Consider the following 20,155-nt stretch of genomic DNA (forward strand, 5'->3'; position numbering starts at 1 on the left):
TATACTGCAAACTGATCGCCACCATGAGTTTAATAACTCTCACTACACACAGTCACAAATTTGTTCTTTTTTTTCCTCTGATGAGAACTTCTATCATCTACTCTCTTAGCAACTTTCAAATATACAATACAGGATTGTTAACTGTAGTCACCACGCTGTGCATGACATCCCCAGGATTTATTTATCTTATAACTGGAAGTTTGTACCATTTGACCCCCTTCACCCATTTCATCCACACATCCCCACCCCCACTTCTGGCAAGCATCAATCTGTTCTCTGTATCTATTAGCTCCATTTTGGGGTTTTTTTGTTTGTTTTTTTATCTTAGATTCCACTTATAAGCGAGATCACACGGGATTTGTCTTTCTCTGGCTTATTTCACTTAGCACAATGCTCTCGAGGTCCATCCGTGTTGTTGTAAATGGCAGGATTTTCTTCAAAGAAAGAATTTCTAATGACAAACTTGCAGACAGAAGGGAGAGAGTTATCTGAGGGCTTAAGGGGGAGACTTTACGACTTTACTCAGAAATTATCTTCTGCCCACTCCCTGAGCTTTAGTGCCAAGGAAGGCACTAGAACTATGAGGGAGCACCCTTCCAATCTTCCTCAGCCCCCTGCAGTGAAGCAGAGGGGTAAATTGTAGCTCCTTTCCTTCCATCCCTTTATCTCAGTCCTTTTGCCCTCAAAAGCACCATTCAGAAATTATTATCTAATTTGGAGAGTGCGTCCCCTGGCCCCGCAGTTTCAAAGACTGGAAGCTTTGTGGTAGCCTTGAGGGAACAAATACTCCCAACCCAAGTGCCTCCTGAATTCCCCCTCCTGCCCCCTTCCCTCGGGCCCTGAGGTGGCCCAGCCAGGCTTCGCAGCCCTGGGCCAAATTGATGCTAACCAGGAACCAGAGCCCACCTAGGCAGGAAATAAATAAGAATTGAGGCACTTACGAGGAGATTCTTTTGCAGAGCCTTGGAGGAGATGTGTGGCCCTGGAGAGGAAGGAAGGGCTCCCGAGGGAGGGGAGGAGGTTGCAAGGGGCCCCAGGCTGAGGTGATAGAGGATTTCTAATTGTTCGCTGCAGCTTTGCAAAATCCATCTGCAAATCTCAGCCTTGGGTCAGAGACTTATTACAGATCAGAATTAAACCCCTGGAAGCTATGGAAGATTGAGGTACTTAAAAAAAAAAAAACCTTCGGTGAGTGTTGTGTTTTTCCTGTCAAAAACTCCAGCTGGGCTTTTGTGTGGTGACCTCTGCGAGCCCAGGAGAGGTCTTGGAAGGAGAGGGCTTTGGCCCAAGGAGGAATTCGGAACATTTCAGCTTTGGGGTGGGGGTGGGAGGGGGCTCTGTTAACCCCCATTAAGTGTTCCTGGCCAGCGGCCCTGAGGCCCAGCAAGAAGTAAGCTTCATAAAAACGGCCCCGGTGAATAGTTCCTAAGCAGCCCTGCACTGCCTACACCCCTGCAGGCTCTTCCATCCAGCTTTTTCTCTAGCGAGCTCCCAGCCCTACCTCGCCCTTCAGATTGACTCCAAGACACAAGGAAGACATGTGTACTGTAGGTTCAGACCCTGGTGGCTTCAAAAAGCAGCTCCTGGTCCTTACAAGGTGGGCCTGAGGCAGCCATGATAATTGGTGGGCCTCTCCTTCATAACCACAACATCTAGAGCACGCTCTGCGTCACCTGAGTCTCTCAAAAGTTCTGTGGAGTGGAGTATGGCGATTGGCTTTCCTCCCTAAATGAAAAAAAAAAAAAGCTTCCCTATTTTTTTTTCTGATTAGAGACATACTAGAGGCTATTGCAAAGAATTCAGAAAACAAAGTATAAAGAAGAAAATATAGGTCCTCCTAATACCACAAACAAGAGATATAGCTTAATGATGATTAACATTTTGATGTACGGTAGAAGACATGAATAGAAATATTTTTTATGAAACTGAATCACATTATTCCCTACAATTCTGTAACCTTCTATCACCTCTAAATAATTTAATGATATAACATTGACATGGTCCACTGACATGGCCCTATTTTCAGGTCAATGACAAAACAGATCTGCCTCATCCTCTTATGGGTGTGCTGTATTCTATCATATAGAAATATAATTTATTTAACCATTAACTATTAGACATTTTTGTTATTTCCATTTTCTCACTATTATAACCTAGCATCTTTGCACATAAAGCTGACAAATTCCAAGGACTAGAATTGCTAGGTCAGAGAGCATGGATGCTTTAAAGGCTAATACAACATATTACAGAAGTCGGGCAGCTATTATTATTTCCAGAGGAGAAAGCCTGGGCCCAGTGAGATGAGATGAATGACTCCCCCAGCATCCCAAGTTGAGCAGTAATAGTTAGATCTGGAATCTGCATCTCTAGATGTCTGGTTCAGTAAACTTGCCAGCGTACCACACTGACTTTCTTCCAAGGATTGCTATATAAAAATGATAAGGCTAGTGGCCACTATTCTTTGGACACTTTCTAGGTGTCAGGCACTGTGCTGAGGGTTTCATATGCACCATCTGACTGAGTTACAGCAGAGCAGAAACAAGCCTGGGTTTTAAGAGCCAGCTCTGGAGGGTGGCTCTCAATCATTAGGCTCTACTCCATTTTGGAAACAATATCAAAGCAAACAACCAGATTTGTTGCCTCATGTGAATTCAGTGAAGCAAATCAGAAATCATCCTCCTTCCCAAGGTGGCCCATAATTGCCTTGCAGGTACAAATCCTGATCCCCTAGCAGTGATCCTGAGCAGGGGTCTTTCCAGGGAGCAACCCCTTGGCAGGCTGGGACAGGCTAAAAGGGCTGCCATGCCTGAGCTCAGGCCTGGGGAGTCTGTGGGCAAGAAAGTAAGCAAGACTGAAGGGGCAGGAGGGCTAGCAGCCTAATCCTCTAACCAGCTGTGTGACCTGGGGCAAACCTTCACATCTTTCTCCAGGCTTCACCCAGTTGACTTCCCAAGCCTGGGCTAAAGTCTATGAAAGCATTTTGACAAGTAGAAATGCTAGTTGAATGCAAGATAGAATTTGGGGTAGAGGGGCACCTTATCAGCTCACAGTGAGTCTGTGCTATTGAGGATAGGAAAAGGCAGAATCTCAGCGGCAGGTGCCAGGGCGGATGAGGGCAGGATGTGGTTACCAGATTGGCAGTCACTCAAGGAGTAGGCTCCAACACTGCATTTCCTATGGGTCGGTACTATCAGATCCTGGTGGAATCATGCCAAAGACTGTGACTCCTTGGTGTGAAGCCTAGGAGGCTCTTTAGTAATCTGCTAAGACTCCTGCTGAGAGCCTAGGTAGGTGGAGGAATTGAGGAGTCTGAAAGAAGATAGGAAAAAATAGCTGTCCGCAAAAAGCAGAATCTGGTTAAGGAAGGGAGTCAGCAGTGAGAGTATAAAGGGAGGAAAATGAGATCTGGGAAGAGACGGCTTCTGGAGGCGAGCAGGAGAAGAGGTAGGAGAGGGGTATTTGAGGAGGAAAATCTCAGAGAGATCTGTATAAAGCAGAGTCTTGAGGAAGAGGGAGGAGATGATGCTATGAAAGGAGGAGTCTAGAAGGAGAAATAAGAGAGATTCTTGGGGCAAAGGGGCAGGAAAGAAAGGACTATGGGAGAAGGAATTAAGGGCAGAGAGGAGTCTATCCCCACTATTCCACCAAGCCAAGAAGTTCTCATCAAGTTTACGAATGACCCCTGTGTCATCAAATCCAATGGCCACCTTCCAGTCCTTAATTTTTTTGACTTCTACACAGCATTCAATACCCCTATTAACTTTGCCCTTCTTGAATTGCCTTCTTCTCTTGGCCCCTGTGATACAACACTCCCCTGATATTCCTTCTATCTCTCTGGCTACTTCTTCATTGACTCCTCCTCCTCCGTATAGGTGTCTTTCAGGAGCCTGACCTAGTCACTCTGCCTTTCCACCCTTGAAAGTCTCACTTGTCTCCCCTGGTTTCAATTACCCTGTACAGTCTGATGACTTCCAAACAGTCATTTTCAGCCCAGACGTCTCTGAAATTCAGACCCCTATATGCTAACATTCCCATTTGGGTATCTCAAACTCAACATGTCCAAAATTGTATCGTTGATTCCCTTTGAACTAAAACCAGTTCTCCTTCAATCTTCTCCTTTTGAGAAAACCAGTTGTTCAGCCGGAAACCTCAGAGTTAGACTTCATTTCACCCTTTTCTCTTTCTCTGACCCGCCATACTGCATGGCATTTGATCTGTAAACCCTTAAGTCCTACCTCCACTATATAGCTCATTCATCTATCTATTGGTTTTCAATGTAAAGATGATACATCCATTACCATCCATTACCATCATCTCTCTCTCTCCAAATTTGTGGTCTCAGGATCCTTTTACACTTTCAAAAATTATTTAGGAAACAAGCCAATGTCCTTCAACTAGTGAATGGATCAACAAACTCCGGCACATCTGTACAATGGAATACTACTCAGCAATAAAAAGGAATGTACTATTGATACAGGCAACCATATGGATGAAGCTCAAATGTATTCTGCTGAGTGAAAGAACCCAGATACAAAAGGCTTCTTACTATGTAATTCCATTTATATGACATTCTTGAAAAAGCTATAGGGATGAAGAACAGATTAGTGGTTGCCTAGAGTTAGAGGTGGGGGAAGGGCTTGACTACAAGGATGTGGCATGTGGAATTATTTCGGGTGTTGGCACTGTAAAAACTATCATATAAGTCTACAATTCATGGGACTGCATACCTGAAAGAGTGAATTTTATATGCCCTTTCACATTTTGTCACACATAATATAAAATGACATGTGTGCATATTTAAAAATAAACAAATGAAAAGAATTAGTTAAAAGATTGTTAAAGACTCCAAAAGAGCTTTCATTTTTATAGGTTGTCACTATCGAGATTTAACATACTAGACATTAAAACTGATCAGCTTTAAAACTATTTTAAAACTTAAAATCACAATGATAAACCCATTGCATGGTCAAAATATCATATATTTATGAAAAATTACTATTTTCCAGAACAAAAAAAATTAGCAAGCTAACTGGTAAATCTCTTTAATATCTGGCTGAATAAAAAAGCAGCTGGATTCTTCTTGTATCTGCTTTTGCAGTCAATCTGCTATAATATGCTGTTCTGGTTAAAGTAAAGAAGAAAATCTATTCTCACAAAGATATGTAGTTAGAGAAGGGGGTTATTTAATAGCTTTTTGACAGAATTCTAAGAATGACCCTCCAAATTACTCTAACTTGGTATAAGTTTTCTTCACTTTAAGAGTGGGTACTTAAGATGTTGATCACTGCCATGATTATGTTAGTTATTTGGCAAAGAGAGATTCTCCAGGTGGGACTAATCTAATTATGTGAGTCCTTTCAAAGCAGAGTGCTTTGTCTGGCTAGTGGCAGAATAGGAAGTCAGAGAGATTGGAAGCTTAAGAGGGATTTGATTTGCCCTTGATGGTTTGAACATGGAAGTGTCCCATGAGGAGAAATGGGCAGCCTCTAGGAGCAGAGAGCAGCCTTTGGATGACAGCCAGAGAGGCAACGGGACTTCAGGACCTCAGACCTACAGCCCGAAGGAACTAGTTTTCCCTAATGTTCTGACTGAGCTTGAAAGAAGGTTTTTCATCCCAGAACCTCCAGATAGCATCAACTTGACTTCAGCCTTGTGAGATCCTAAGCAGAGAACTCAGGTGAACCCCGCTGGACTTCTGAGCTACAGAACTGTGAAATAAGATACGGGTGTTACGTTAAGTTGTTACGTCTGTGGTAATTTTTTATGGCAGAAAACAAATACACTGTGGGTATTCTTCTTTGATACTGCATCGAAACTTCACAAGAGGTCATTTCTTAATGTTTATTTGCAGTGTTGAATCTGAAACCATATCAATGAACCTTTTGTACTCTGTTACATTAAAATCCATTGGCCTAACGCCCTTTGAATGGATCTATTATCCACGCATGATTTTGTAACATCATGTGTTAGTCATTTGGAAAATATTGGCCCGCCCAGTTATACAGATCTTCCAATTGTTGACTCATTTCATGATTATAAAATATGAAAGCCCACATTCATTAATATCACTACTAATCTTATCAGACATGTGTTTAGGGTATGGAGAAACTCTTGAGCTTACAGTGGCAGTTACAAGTTATCCAAAATTCTGTTTCTCACTTGAAAACTTAAAGTTTATCAGTGACAACAAATACTATCAGTTGTTTTCCTTGAGATGACAGGACAGTTTATTCATTTTCAACAAAATGCTGGGCAAATACCCAAGTCTGAATATCCATAGTTTTTCTGTCAGTTGTTCTTCCAAGTTAAAAAAAAAAAAAAGTGTTCCATGAAAAACTGGCTAGTTTAGCTTGCAATTCAATCACACAAGTGCTTTTCCTCATGACAACCATCATAATTCAGCATGTAGTGGGATGGCTTTCTATATCCTTCCTATTTTGTCACACAGACTATTTAAAACATGTACTCAAAGGGTTAAGATTTAATAAGAATGAATAATCTTTACTGTTTCATTAAGACATTTTTAAGCGAAACTGACATTTCTTCTGCTGAGAATACACTGATGATGAAGAATAACAGGAACATAGTTTGGTGTCACTGCCTTGACCCCTGCTAAGGTGGTAGCACTTTTACCCAAGGTTGGTTTTGCTCCATCTGTGCAAAGGTCAGCCCAGTGGAAACAGCAAATCATGTCTCAGTATTATCATAAAAGCAGCTTTGATTAAACCCCCCTAACTGAGTCTTAGGGGCCCCCAAGGGTCTTTGGATCACACTTTTAGGGCTGCTGCTCTGGACCGAGGCTGGAAGGAGAGGGAAAGATGGCAAGTGGAGATGAAACTTGAAACACGCTGAGAAACGTTCTGTCAATAGAGGAGGCAGCTGGGAAGATAGAGAAGAAGAGAATTTCTCTACTGGAGATAATTTCTAGATTCCTTCCCCAACAAGGACCTCTGCTGTGCACTTTCTCACTCCTGACCTGCTTAGCTCCTGAGCTGTCCCAGCCAAGTCAACAGCTACCCTCTAAGGCTCCCCTATCCTGGGATCTTGGCTACTCCACCTTGCAAGGCCAAAATACTAATGGAGAAACTGATCCTGGCCCATGCGCCTGTCATAATTATTTGTCACCCTAGCCTAGAGCCCCAAGGCTCTGCTAGACTGAATCCTTTCGTCCTTTTCAGACCAACGACCCTGTGTCAAATGGCATTCCATTCCCATGGCATGAGTGGCCACTGGGTGCCCAGTCCTGTGCCAGGTGCTGATGGGAGGGAGGAGAGATGACAAAGCCACAGTCCCTCCCCCCATCGCCTCAATAGAGCGCCTTGCTTCACATCTGGAAAGACAGCTCAGATGATAAGGCTATGGAAGCAGGCAGATATCAGCATGTCTTGGAGGCTTCCTGGAGTAAGTGTGGGTTTAAGGAAGACCTAGAAAAGAGAGGTAGAAACTAAGCCACGGGGGAGAGAGAAGGCATTCTAGACCTAGGCAGGGAGGTAGTGACAATCATGTGCAGGGCCAGTGTAGTAACCAGACTGCTGCAAGTGAGAGGATGGAGAGCTGGGCAGAGTCAGAAGTGAGGCTGAAAACAGAGGGAAAACTGTGAATGTCCGACTTGTTCCGTCAGTCATGGGTTGCCGAGGCAGGCATGTGAGCAGAATGGAGGTTGTGTTTTAACTGAATCTGAATCTGGCCAAGTGTGCAGAAAACACCTGAAAGTGTGTGGGACAAAGAGAATGAATGCCAATTTACCTACAGTATTTCATTCTATCCTCACTCCAGCCCTGTGAGATGGGTACTACTGTTTTCATGTCCAGGAAACTGAGGCCTGGAGAGATGGGTTAACTTACCTAAGGTCACCTGGATGATAAACTACAGAGGAGGGATTCCAACCCAGGCCTGCTTCCAAAGCCTATGCTTTGAGTAACCACTGTGATGGAGTGGTTAATTATCATAATTATCATAATGTAACAGCCAACATATGTTGAGTCCTAAATACACATCAGGCTGCACAGTCTATACACGCTTTCATTCATTCTTCATGACAACCCTGTGAGGTAGGCACCGTTATTACCTCATTCACAGATGGGGAAACTGAGAGATGAGGGGTCAAGTCATTTGGCCCAGGCCACACAGCTAAGTGCTCAAGCTAGGACACACACCCAAGTCCACCCAACTCTAAAGCCCAGACTTTTCCACTTTAAGGTCTACTGCGGAAATACAGATATAAGATGATAAGGACCTGCGCTGGAGTGGTAGCCCACCCGCTCTATAGCACTGGCTAGTAAGGGCTGAGTCAGGAGCTGGCATGCACGAAGCACTGACAGCATTTCCAGCCGCCCTCATTTGGGGGTCCGGAGGGGTTGCCATTGGCAGATCAGGCCCAGGCCCAGAGCCCTGGTGATGGCTCTGGTGGAGACTCGCTCAGGTTGCAGCACCATCACCTACTTCCACTGGCCCCTTCTGCCATCTGCCTCACTCCATAGCAGTGCACAGGCCTCAAAGCCTGACACCGGGGGCAGCTGTCAAATGGACCACACCTTCCACACAGCCACGTTCTAAAATCTCAGAGAGCGCTGAAGCAAAACAGACTTGAATTCCAATCTCAGATCCATTATCACTAGCTATTTGGTAAGTCACTTAGTCTCTCTGTGTCTCAGGTTCCTGATTTTTTTTTAATTGAAGTATAGCTGATTTACAGTGTTATGTTAGATTCAGGTGCACAGCAAAGTGATTCAGTTATACATGTACATACATACGTTCTTTTTCAGATTCTTTTCCATTATCCTGCTTGTCTTGAAATGTGAGGAATGAGAGTACCTGCCTCATAGGATTTCCGGAAGGAGTAAATGAAACAATAAAGCAATAAAATGCTTCACACAGCACCTGGCATATCATAAGCACTCAATAAATGTTGCCTGTTTTGTTGCAGTGGTGGTTATTAGTTTGTCAGGATCGGCTTCCTAAGAGAGTACCTGCTGCTAGTTCCCAGTGTGTGTCGTTTACTTACGCAGGATCAGCAGGACGCCAAGACTATAAACAGATAAGAGAAGAGAATGCACTATTGAGAATTCTGGCATCACTGCTCCTTCCCCAGGCCTCTGGCCAGGATGGGAAAGAAGGCTGGCTGGCGGAAGAGGGGCTGGGGAGGCTGGCCGGAGGAGCCAGGGATGGGGCTGGATGGAGCAAATGGAGGAGGGAAGGAGCCCAGCTGGGAGTGACCCGCCCAGGCACCCTCCCTCCCACCCTTCCTGCTCCCCCAGAGTTCTGTTTTTCTAGGCCCCTGCCATCCAAATGAGGAGCAAATGGGGAGCTGCGAGGGCCTCTGCCCAGAGAGCCCGGCACCACATGAGCCACCACCCAGGCTCAAATGGCGGCCAAGAGGCAGAAAGTGCAGGCGGAGAGCTGACCCGACAACAAACTGTTCTCTGGAGGGGACCCCCTGTCCCAGGCATCCAAGGGGCTAGGTCCAAGACTTGGCACATTTGGGACATTTGGACTTGAGGGCAGAGGTCCCCGGCACCATTTGCTATTTTTGCTTTGGGGACAGGCTTGGGTGGGAAGAGAATCTCCCCCGTCCCTTCTCTCTCACAGCACACCCTGCCTTGCCTCCGGCCTCCACTTGGCCCCCATTCTGATTTTGAGGCTTCCTGCTCCAACCCCAGGGACCCTGACTCCAGAGGCAAAGGCGAGAGGGAGAGAGGAAGATGTCTCTTGCTGAGGTGAGAGCAGAGCCTGTTCAGGGACTTTCAGCCTGGCATTCCAGGTCCTCCTCCTGTTTCCTGCTGGCCTAGACCCTCCATATCCCCTGTACGGAGTAGGGGGCTTCTCTGCACCAGCCCCCAGTGGTGGTTCAGAGCCCAGAGACTCCCCAAGTTCAAATCCGTGCCTTGTCACTTTCAACTCTGTGACCTCAGGCAAGTTCTTTAATCTCACCTATAAATGAGGCTTGAAATCGTGTCTTCCTCATGGGGTTGTTTGTGAGACTTAATCCATGCAAAATGCTTAAAACAGTGCCCAGTACATAAATGTTTAACAAATGTTCTATCCCCTTACTCTCTACTTTTGTGCCAAGATTACATTTCCCCTTCTCTCTGCCTACTTAAGCCCAGCCCCGCTAGACTGCCCCCTCTTCCACGAGGTCTCCCAGGGATTACCTGTTCTCCTGACCTCTGTTAAGCTCCCTGGTGAGGTTAGGCCCATTTGGAGAGCAAGAACTCTAACATGAACGGCACTAAGTAAATGAATCACAGAATAACATCTAGTCCCTGTGGTGTGGTCAAATTTTGTGACCAGGACCCACAATAAGACATGTATTTTACAACATGACCCAGGACATGCATCTGTGTATCTTTAAATTTAGATCTAGATATATCATTAAAACAAAAGTTTCACAGAACAATAATACACCCTTACCCCCATGCAATTCATTCCTCTATTTGCTATTCATTCATTTTGTTCAATGCTGGCTGCAACCCACTAAATTGATTTTAAGCCCTGCCACTGGTTGTGACCCACAGTGTTCTCCATGATAAGCCCTCTATGGGGTGGGATTAAGACCTCCAAAGGCCCTGAACTGTGAAAAGATTCCAGGTGAAAGGCGTGGCCTGTTCATAGAGGGGAGGTCTCTACAGGGGAGCTGCTGAGGAGGGTGCGTGGGGGGCACTGGAGGCAGAAGACTGGAGAGGCAGGCTGGGCTTGGGCAGCAAAGGGCTTCAACTGCCACACAAAGGAGATTAGACATCTCCCATAGGCAACTGGGAATCACTGAAAGTGTTTAAATACAGGAGGGGCATACTCAGCCCTGTGGGGGTTTTGGGGTTTTTTGTTTGTTTGTTTTGTTTCTCTCAGTGCTGTGTTTTAGAAACATCACTGGGATGGCTGTGAGAAGGATGGACTGTTAAGGCCAAGTCAAGGATGGGGGAACCTATCTGGAAGCTGTTTCAGGCATCCAGGTGAGCGAGGACGGATGAAGCCAAAATGGAAGAAACAACCTGGAGAGGAGGGAACACAGAGGAGGCAAATGTGAGCGGTGGTGACTACTACAGTCAGCAGGGCTTGCTGGAGGAGGCTTCTCACTTGCGTAGCTGGGCCAGTGTGACGCTTGTTCCCGAGGCAGGTATGAGTTCAAGACGCCTGTCAGGAACGTTTCAGGCTGGAAATATAATTCTCAGTCTTTCATTCATTCAATCAACATGAATGGGACTGACATGGAGAAATTAACATTTTATCTTGCCAAGTAGGGACATTAAAGAAACGTTCCACCACTGCGAGCATTTCAAAAAAATAAAAAAAGAGAAAGAGAGAGACTATATATATTTTGACACCAAAAAAAACCAAAACAAAACAGAAGGGCATCATGTCATAATAAAGGACACTTTTTTATAATGGAAGATATTTGGGGGGGTGGTATAGCTCAGTGGTAGAGTACACGCTTAGCATGCACAAACTCCTGGGTTCAATCCCTAGGACCACCATTAATGCATATATACATATATATAAACTTCAGTTTTGGTGCTTTTCCCATTTGGCGGTGACCCATTGAAAACATTACTGTGTATCAGCCTGACTTGTGGACTGTAATTGAGAACCAGCAATTTGAGGAGTGGGCAGAGGAAGGGAGGTCAGCAAAAGATACCCAGAAGAATGGTTCCAAAAGTAGGAGGAAAGCCAGGAGAGAGTGACCAAGAGAGGAAGGAGAATTTTAGAAATAAGGACTTGCCCAACAGTGCCTTTGGCTATGCAGAGTTCAAAGAGATCACGGAACTTGGCAATTAGGAGGTCACTGGTGACCTTTGGTAGCGCCCTTTCATGAGGAGGACGGGGCTGCGGCCAAACTGCACTAAGCTGAGGCACGAACAGGCAGTTGGGAAAACTCTACACTCTACTTTCAACAAATCTCCAGGTGAAGGAAAGATAGGAGAGAGGGAAGGAGGGAGGGGAGGGGAGAGAAAGAGATTGAGAGCGAGACAGAGAGCTAGCAAGTTCGGGGAGCAAAAGAACATGTCTCGGGAAGTAGGGGCCCTGTTCTGGGGGATGACAGAGAAGGCATTTTATGATCCGAAGGGAAAGAGAGGGTAGAAAGAAGCTGAAGTTTCCTGAAGAGAAGGACCATAATGTCTGGAGGAAGGGCACAGAGGAGGAAGGTGGATGAGGCCAAGGCCCAGGTGAACAGATTAGCCTTTAACGAGAGGGGCACCTTGTCCCCTGAGAAGGGAGGGCTGGAGGGGAAGGAAGTTGGAGAGGCAGGCCAGTTTGGGGGGGTGGGGCAGGGCACTGAGGTAATTCACGCTTGAAAGCCTCTGTTTTCTCAGGGAAGTGAGAGGAGAGGTTGTTCTGTGTGCAAGCGGGGAGAGGGCTAGAGGGAGGGGCAGGTACATGGGAGGGAGCTGAAGGAAGTTTGGAACGTGGCCCAGGGAAGTGTGGAGGCTGGGGCTGGGGAGTCTACAAGGGAACGTGCCCAAGGGTGGCAGAGGGGTACCAGGCACAGCTGAGGTTGATGGAATCTGTCTTCCCCTGTGCAGGTCTTGTCTCCCTCCCTGGGCTGTAAGCACCTTGAGGCACTGTCTGCTCCTCTTTCTAGTCCATTCTCTCGCCTGGCAATGTCCCGCAGGGTCTGGCCATTGGAGGCACCAAGTCCTCTCAGAGTGCTCTGCCAAAGCAACAACTGACAAAACCCAGAAGCACTACAGGGCTGTTAGGGAAAACAGAGGTAGGACCATAATTGCCCTGACAGGAAGTTCTTCATTTTGGTTGTTCCAGACCTTTCTTGTCGCCTTGCTGGCCACCTCACTCCTGTTCTGTGCTGAGTGCAAAGGAAGACAGCCAGGCGCCCACTTGGGCCCAGCAATCCTTGTAGGCCTGAAATCCTGGGAGTGGCCAACAAGAGGGCCCAGTGGCTTCATCTTCCACAAGCTGAACGAGGTTGGGGCAATTCTCAGGAGGAAGCAAGACAGAGCAATTGTGCAGAGAGAACAAAGATCCATTATGATAGGCCTGAAGGCTATCTGGGCTCCGCGAGAGGAAGCTGGGAGCTGACATGAGGGAACCCCCGAGGCCTGTGGCTCCGGACAGCCCCAGTTGTGAAAGATTGTGGCTGGAAGAACACAAGTTCAGCGTTGGCTGGGCATGAGCCCCAGGCTCAGGACGAGTATCTCCCTCTTCTGCCTTTCTTTCCTCCCTCCTGCCTATTTTCAGAGTCCATGGCCGCCTAGAGGTCAAAAAGATCCCCGGGTGTGACTACAGGGCTGCTTCTTTCTCCTTCGCATGCCACCTCCTTCCAGATCAGTCTCACCCCTCATCGGAGCCAGAGACACAGTGCAAAAAAAATTCTCAGTTCCCGAAGGTAAATTTAGCAAGAACCCTCAGAGAGTTGTAGAAACTCAGGTTCCCCAGTAGTCCTCCTCACCAACCACCGCCCCCACCAAGATTTTCCTCTCCAGGATCCAGGATCCAGGATCCGGCCTGCACTTACACAACTCAGGGACAGAGAGGCTCAGCCCAGTCTGAGGAGGCTCATTTCACAGCATATAATAAACCTCTGTGTATTGAGGGCCAGTGCCAGGCCTTTGGGTTAGGGGGTGGCTGGGCTGTTGCAAAGTTTTCCCTTGACTGAGGCAAAATGTATCTCCCTGTAGCTTCTACCCCTGGGCCTCAGCCCTACCCTTTGGAGTCACACAGAACAAGTGCAATCTCACTGCAGTCTCATCCTCAGATATTTGAAAATGGCTGTCATTTCCACAAGAGTTTTGTCTCCTCTGTGGATAAGCATTTCTTTCTTTTTCTTTTTATGGGTCTTAACTTTTTACCACCAGGGCTTGTGGAACTTTGTAGAAAAATTCAGAAAAGCCTAAAGAAGGAAGTTAAAAATCTCCTACAGTCTTACTGCCAGAACCGATCACTGTAACATTTTCCTTTCGTCTAACCAGTCAAGTCTGTTTTTTCTGCATACTGTATATTCTACACCTTTTTTTCCTGACCAAAATAGGATCAACCTCCAAGTTATAGTGCACAGGCTTCTTTTTCTTTTTTTTTTTTTTCACGCTTCAATATATTACCTTTTCCCCTAGTCTTCTACCAAGCCAATTTTAATATGAAATTGTAGAACCGTTCAATGATTTATTTAGCCAGCGTTCTGAAGTGAGACATTTGGGTTGTTTCCAATTTTCCTTTCCTACAAAGAACTCAGAGGAGGTGGAATTTGAAGTGGGGTGTAGGTAGGCGGTAGGTGAATAGACAAAAGAAGTCCTTGAATCCAGTTATTCACACTGTTCTAGCATCTGATCTTTTAACCTTTCTGCGTTGATAATCATGCTTCCTGGAACATGATTGTGAATGCCTGCTTAGGATTCGGCTGCAAGGACTTACCCTAATTAATAACTGGTTTCCTATGATTGGACATTGAGGTGGTTTCTAATTTTTGACGATTACACACTTGGCTGTGATGAATATCCAAGAAGCTAAATAAATCTGTGCTGGTACTCAACACAGAGGTCAAGAGGCATATTTTCAGGACCTCTAAAGCATAAGGAACTTGCCAGTAGTTGTAACTGGAAGCCTTTTGGCAAAGGACCCGAAGACTGGCTGAGGCCGAGGACTGTGCCTCAGCCACTGAGCTCGTCCGCGGTCAGTGCGCATCGGCCCAGCCCCGTCACAGTGTGCAGGCTGACTGTGTCCCTTGGGACCACTGGGCTCGCATCCTCCTCTCACACGTGAGGGAACCGAGGCCCTGGGGCCAGAGATGGTCCTGCGGTGCCTTCGCAGCTGGGCCAGGCTCTGCCTCCCCCCCGGCACCCTGGATCCCAGACTGGAAACTGAGCTCTGAGATCTGGCATCGTACCCGGAAACCCTGGAAATGATGCCTGGGTTCCTTTACCGGACCCCTTCCTGCTGAGGCTGGAGAGGAGATTCAGGCCCTTCTGCAAACGAACTGACCAGTAAAGGGGAGGGTGTGGAAAGAAGACCTGAGGTTCACCCCACAGGCAACTGGACGTGCCCCACCCAGAACCTCCTTTTTCTCTCCTCTAACGCGGGTGGTATCCTCATGGCAGTCACCTTGTATCAGGTCCACCTGGCAAATCTCTTTGAGGTTGGAGCTGAAATAACCTGCGAATCCCTCACTCGCCTTAGCCGAGTCAGCTGTCCTTTCTCGCTGGGACCGGCTTTTGCTAAGGGCCAGTCTACTCAGCCCTCTGTGCCTGATAACTTGATGCAGTTTCCAGCCAGCTTCCCTCCTTCCCCCTGTCTGGTGCTGCCACTGCCTTGGGGAATTCGCACAAATGGTGTGTGATTTGCCCCTTTTGTGTTTTCCTTTCTGACTTGGAGGTAAAGAAAACCCCTCACCCCCCACTGACTCTCTGTTTATTCAACTGGGAGAGATTTCACACCCAGGAACACAGCTCTCTCCCCTGAGCCCTTTTCCTAAATCTCCATCCCCCAACCCCCTGCCCCAGGTATCCCATTCCTGCTCTTCCCTGAATAATTTATTAGTCCAGGCAGGCCTTAAAAAGGGTCTCCCAGGAAAGGCCAAAAGAGTGCGGGCGGTTCTGAGAAGTAGGAGCCCCCACATTCTGCTTGGCCGTGACATGCACACACTAAGGATGGACCCCACTGCTCCCGTGGCCGCTGCCACCCCAGCCCCGACCCTGGCCGCGGCTCCAGCCCCAGTGCAGGACCCCCTGGCACTCCTCGGCCTGGGAAGCCCATCGCCCCTTCTCTCCTCTGGGCAAGAAGTAGATGGGAGTGAAAGGTAAGTGGAACTTGGCCTTTGGCAACTTGAACTCAGGCTTAGTGGGGTTCCTGGGGGGGCAAAGGGAAATGAGATGTCCGGGGCACCCCTGTTCTCTGTGAAGGGAAAAGGCAAAGGCCTTGTAGCCCTCAGGGTGTCCCCTCCACCCCTCGGACTGGGATATCTCAAACGACTTTTCACCTCGCTAATCCCTCTGGCTAGCAGGAGGGGACTTGGGGACAGTGGTCTCCACCAAAGTTGACTTGTGGGCCAAGTTGTCCAGTCCCCAGTGGGGCTGAGGGAAGATTGCCACAAAACCTGGGTTGAATGTTACCTAGACTGCAGAGCAGGGAAAGAGTGCCAAAGTCCCAGGAGGCCTGTGACTGGGAGACTGTCTTTCCTGACCACACCATAAGATTTTCATTTGCTTTTTTCCTACCTCTGGAAGTCTAGTGGGGAAGCAGTGAACCTAGGAATATTTCTGGCCCCTCTCCCCAGCCCAGGAAGAGGGTAGAACTGTGAGCTCTACTTCTTGGAGAGATATTTTCCACCTGACCCTCTTTTGTGTAACAGTCAACAAACATTTACTGAAACACCTACTGTGTACCAGGCATTAAGCTAGGTGTTGGGGATTTAGATATGATGGAACATCAATCTACCCTTAAGAAGCTCTAAGACAAGTAAACAGACAATCACCAAAGAGTGTGATAACACTGTTGAAGTGGAGACGGGGGAGAGGCATCTGTCCTGACCTGGCCTCAGGGTCCTTAGGAAAGAAAGGCTTCCTGGGGGAGGTGGAATCTGAGCCAAGTTTTTTGCTGGCCTCCTTTGTTATCTCAGGGAGCCCGCGTTCCAGTCTCTTCTTTTCTCCACCAACTGATCTCTCCTCTCTGTCCTAGAGGAGCTTGTCTTTGGAGGCCCTGGCTGACCTCTACAAACGACCTCCCAAGGCAGGTGAGGAAATCGGTGGGTTTGGTGAGGTTGAGCCCTTGTTCGATGTGTTCGCGCGCGCACACAGCTGAGTGCATTCACGCTGACCGGGCCCCTTCCCAGAGAGCCCCTGACTTCCATCCAGGTCTGCCCACCCAAGAAAGCCCCATTCCCAGCCTCACCCACATGTGATTCCCACAACAGCTCTAGGAGTAAGGCAGAGATGAGGTTTCTGGGGCAACTGGGAAGATGAAGAGACTGAGGCTCAGAGTGGGGGAGGGATGCAGGCACCCAGCCCCAGGGCTCTTTCTCCACCCCCACCCACCCCTGCATATTTGCTGCTCCGGTAGAACTGTGTCCCCTGGATGGTCTCCAAACAGGTGTTAGAACAGGGACAGGAGAGCAAACAACACCCCAGACTCTGTCCACTTGTTTTTCAACCAGAACCAGGACAGACCACCTTGTTGAGGAGGCGGGGGCTGGACCCCAGAGATGTCTAAGGTCTCTTCCACATCATCTTACCTACAGTTTCCTGGCCCCTGATATGGGAGAGGCAGTGATCTGGCCATGTACTTTGGGCCACATGCTAGCTTTTGCTTTGGACAGGCCACTGGTGGGGCAACAGGTGCCAAGGTCACCAAGGCTGACTCCGAGTTCCATCACCCCGTCAGGTAAGCTTCTGGCACCAAGCTAAGAATTTGACGTAGCTCCATTAGCTCTTTAATTTCTCACAACAGCCATGTGAAGCAGGAGGAGGGAGGCACTGCTATGATCACTATTTCATAGACCAGGAAAATAAAGCTCAAAGAAATTAAGGGACTTGGCCAAGGTTGCCTCCCCAGAGTCACTGGCAATGACCCTAAGAATGAGCCCCTATGGGAGGGATCAGTGAAGAAAACCTTAGTCAGAGATGGAGGACACAGGGCTAGAGAATTCTTGGCTGGAGGCTTTCTGAGGTAGTGGGGCAGGATGTGTGTCAGGATGGATACATGCTGGGGATGGGGCTCTCCACAGCTCTAGGCCCACCAGACATCACTTTCCTGCCTGCAGCCATTCTGTAGCAATCCCAAAAGTTCTGTTACAAAGCTCTCTTTCTTCCTTTCCCTCTCCCCTCATTACTGCAGGTAGATGGAGTTTAGGGGCTGGCTTCCTTCTTGGCCCTATGGACCCTTCTGCACATATGAGCCCTGTCTAAGTTAGGGGCCATGTTTCTTTTCCGTCCACAGGCTCTTCTGGCCTAAATCCCGCTCCTTTGACTACCTGTACAGTGATGGGGAGATTTTACTACAGAACTTCCCTGTTCAGGCGACCATCAACCTCTATGAGGACCCAGACAGTGAAAAAGAGGAAGAAGAGGAGGAAGAGGAGGACAAAGAAGATGAGGCAGATGAAAAGGGGCCAGAAGGGGGTGTGAAGGTACCAGGGTCAGCTCCACAGATGGCCACGGCTCCTCCTCCTTTCCTGCCCCAGACCTGTCCCATCTGAGCCGGTGAGAGTCTGACTGGGGTTCAGCATGCCTAGCAAGGCTCCAGGGCATCAATTAGCCAGGAATCTCCAGGCACGGGTCTCTGGATTGAAAGTTGGGTCCCCAGGTCACGAGCTCACCTGGGCTATACCCAACTGGCCTGTGAGCCCGGGGCCTCCAGCATCTCATTGGGTTGCTGTTATGTTGACAGTGAGAGGGTCCTAGGAACTCTAGGGGAAGGAAGACTTGCTTTATGAAGCCCCCAGGAAGCAGATCAAGACAGGGCATGTGCATGAGGAGGGGAACTGTCACTCCTCAGGGCTCTTTGACTCCCCAGCCTTGCAGGTGGTCACCCAGTCCTGTCTCCCAGTGGAATGCCTGACTTTTGGCTTCACCTCCAGGGATACAATACCAACACCTGACCCAGGCACAGCTGGGGTGCCTTTCTGATGGACCTGGCAGGAAGGGAAGGGGCCATCTAGAGAATCAGCTTTCTTTGGGGACCTCCCCCTTCTTGCCTGTTATCTACTGGGGTCTGTGTGTTGGCATGAGATGAATCAGGAGAAAAATAAACTAGATGATGTTTACCTTTTTCCTGGAACTGTACTGATTTCTTAACTGAACTCTGCCCATGTTGTGAACCCACAGGCAGAGGGTCAGAGACCAGCTCAAGGCCAATTTACTGCTCTGAGGTCGGTTCACAGATCTTTCTCCATGGGACTGTACAACTGGAGGCCCAACGGAGGGCCAGGCTCTCTTGGTCAACGTGTGAAATCAGGCTTGATTAAAACTGAAAGACAGCTTGGAAAGGGAACAAAAAGGCCCCCAGAGGGCAGCTTAAAAGTTGGAAGTAGGGCTGGGAGTGGGGGAAGGTGAGAGGTGCAGCGTCAGTCGAGCCTTGGAGATGAGTGTGTGTATGTGGGGAGGGAGCTTGGGAGGCTACCATTCCTGTCAAGTTTATCTTGTCAGTTCCCTTTGTCTCTGCTGCAGCTCAGGCCCTCAGCTACCCCTGTCCCAATCACTCTCCACCTCATTTTCTTGCCTCCATCCGGCATGTTCCCTTTCAATTCCTCCTCCACATTGGCCACCAGATCACACCATGTTGTGCCCCTGCTCAAAGCCCTGCTGTGGTTCTTCATTGCCTCATCAACAGTTGGACTTTTTTTTGTTTTAATCACAGGTCCGCTTGAGAAGCTATAGCTTCTCTACTCATCCATTCACAAACCAAGTGCTCAACTTGATATGCAAGGCCTGGTTCCAATTGCCTGGTTCTCGCCTGTCTCTTCAGATTCATCTCTCAACAGCTGAAGCCAATGCTGTGTGTCCTTGAATGTTTCACGCTTTCTAATGTTTCTGTGGCTTTAATCCTCTGTCCAGAATGCTTTTCCACTTTTGTATGTCTGATAAACTCCCAGGCATCCAATAGGATTAGCTCAGCCACCTCTCCTGTGAGAAGGCTCCCCAGACCCAAAAGCCCAGGCTGGGCGCCCCAATACATTCAGTACCTCCTCGACCATAGCACCTGTCGGTCTTCCTGGACAGCCAGATGGGGCTGTGTTTGATATCTCCGTGTGGCTTCTTTGCACAGCACCCTGCCTGGCACAAGGGAGGGGCTCAGGAATTGCTGAAGGAAAGAGATTAGCAGGTCTTCCAAAAGCAGTTCTTGGTAGAACCACCTCTGTCCCCTCACTTCCTGGCTTCCCACATCCTTGCTGAGCTACAGACAGGAGGGGGTAACATGATCTGATTCAGGAGTAAAATGCTGGCCATCTTTCTCTCCTCTCTCAATATAAGATAGTTCTGAGCCCTGGCTGGGACTTCCTTGAATGGAACACAGCCTTGAGCAGACCGCCAAAATCACCCACTGGTGCCATATATTGGTCAAAATTTAACTTTTTTCCTTAATTAAGGATGCCAGGCAGTTGACCTTTGGTCACTTTAATTCCTGTCATCCATTCTGTTTCTGCTTGTATGTTAAGTGGAATTTACCAGGTGCTAGCTGTATGACCTTGGGCAAGTTACTTATCCACTCTGAGCCT

At 48.0% G+C, this 20,155-nt stretch overlaps 1 protein-coding gene across 2 annotated transcripts; it reads left to right on the top strand.

Moving 5' to 3' along the window:
* The first annotated feature begins 14,329 nt into the window (after window positions 1-14,329).
* Window positions 14,330-18,669, top strand: RIPPLY1 (ripply transcriptional repressor 1). Of its 2 annotated transcripts, none has more exons than XM_006194091.2 (4): window positions 14,330-15,742; window positions 16,621-16,696; window positions 17,258-17,322; window positions 17,878-18,669. In XM_006194091.2, exons 1-4 carry the CDS (start codon window positions 15,579-15,581, stop codon window positions 18,134-18,136), a joined length of 564 nt encoding a protein of 187 aa, XP_006194153.2. In that variant the 5' UTR covers window positions 14,330-15,578; the 3' UTR covers window positions 18,137-18,669. The 2 variants fall into 2 exon arrangements, with proteins under 2 accessions (XP_006194153.2, XP_032330645.1); XM_032474754.1 differs by having other exon boundaries at window positions 16,621-16,675.
* The last annotated feature ends 1,486 nt before the right edge of the window (window positions 18,670-20,155 follow it).

Source organism: Camelus ferus, chromosome X (genome assembly GCF_009834535.1).
Source record: "Camelus ferus isolate YT-003-E chromosome X, BCGSAC_Cfer_1.0, whole genome shotgun sequence".
Taxonomy (NCBI): domain Eukaryota; kingdom Metazoa; phylum Chordata; class Mammalia; order Artiodactyla; family Camelidae; genus Camelus; species Camelus ferus.

Excerpts from the sequence above, each read along its gene's own strand:
- RIPPLY1 (XM_006194091.2), top strand. The coding sequence starts at position 15,579 with ATGCACACACTAAGGATGGACCCCACTGCTCCCGTGGCCGCTGCCACC. Across the intron at positions 16,697-17,257 it reads TGAGGAAATCGGTGGGTTTG|GCCACTGGTGGGGCAACAGG; the intron begins GTGAGGTTGAGC and ends TGCTTTGGACAG. Across the intron at positions 17,323-17,877 it reads GAGTTCCATCACCCCGTCAG|GCTCTTCTGGCCTAAATCCC; the intron begins GTAAGCTTCTGG and ends TTCCGTCCACAG.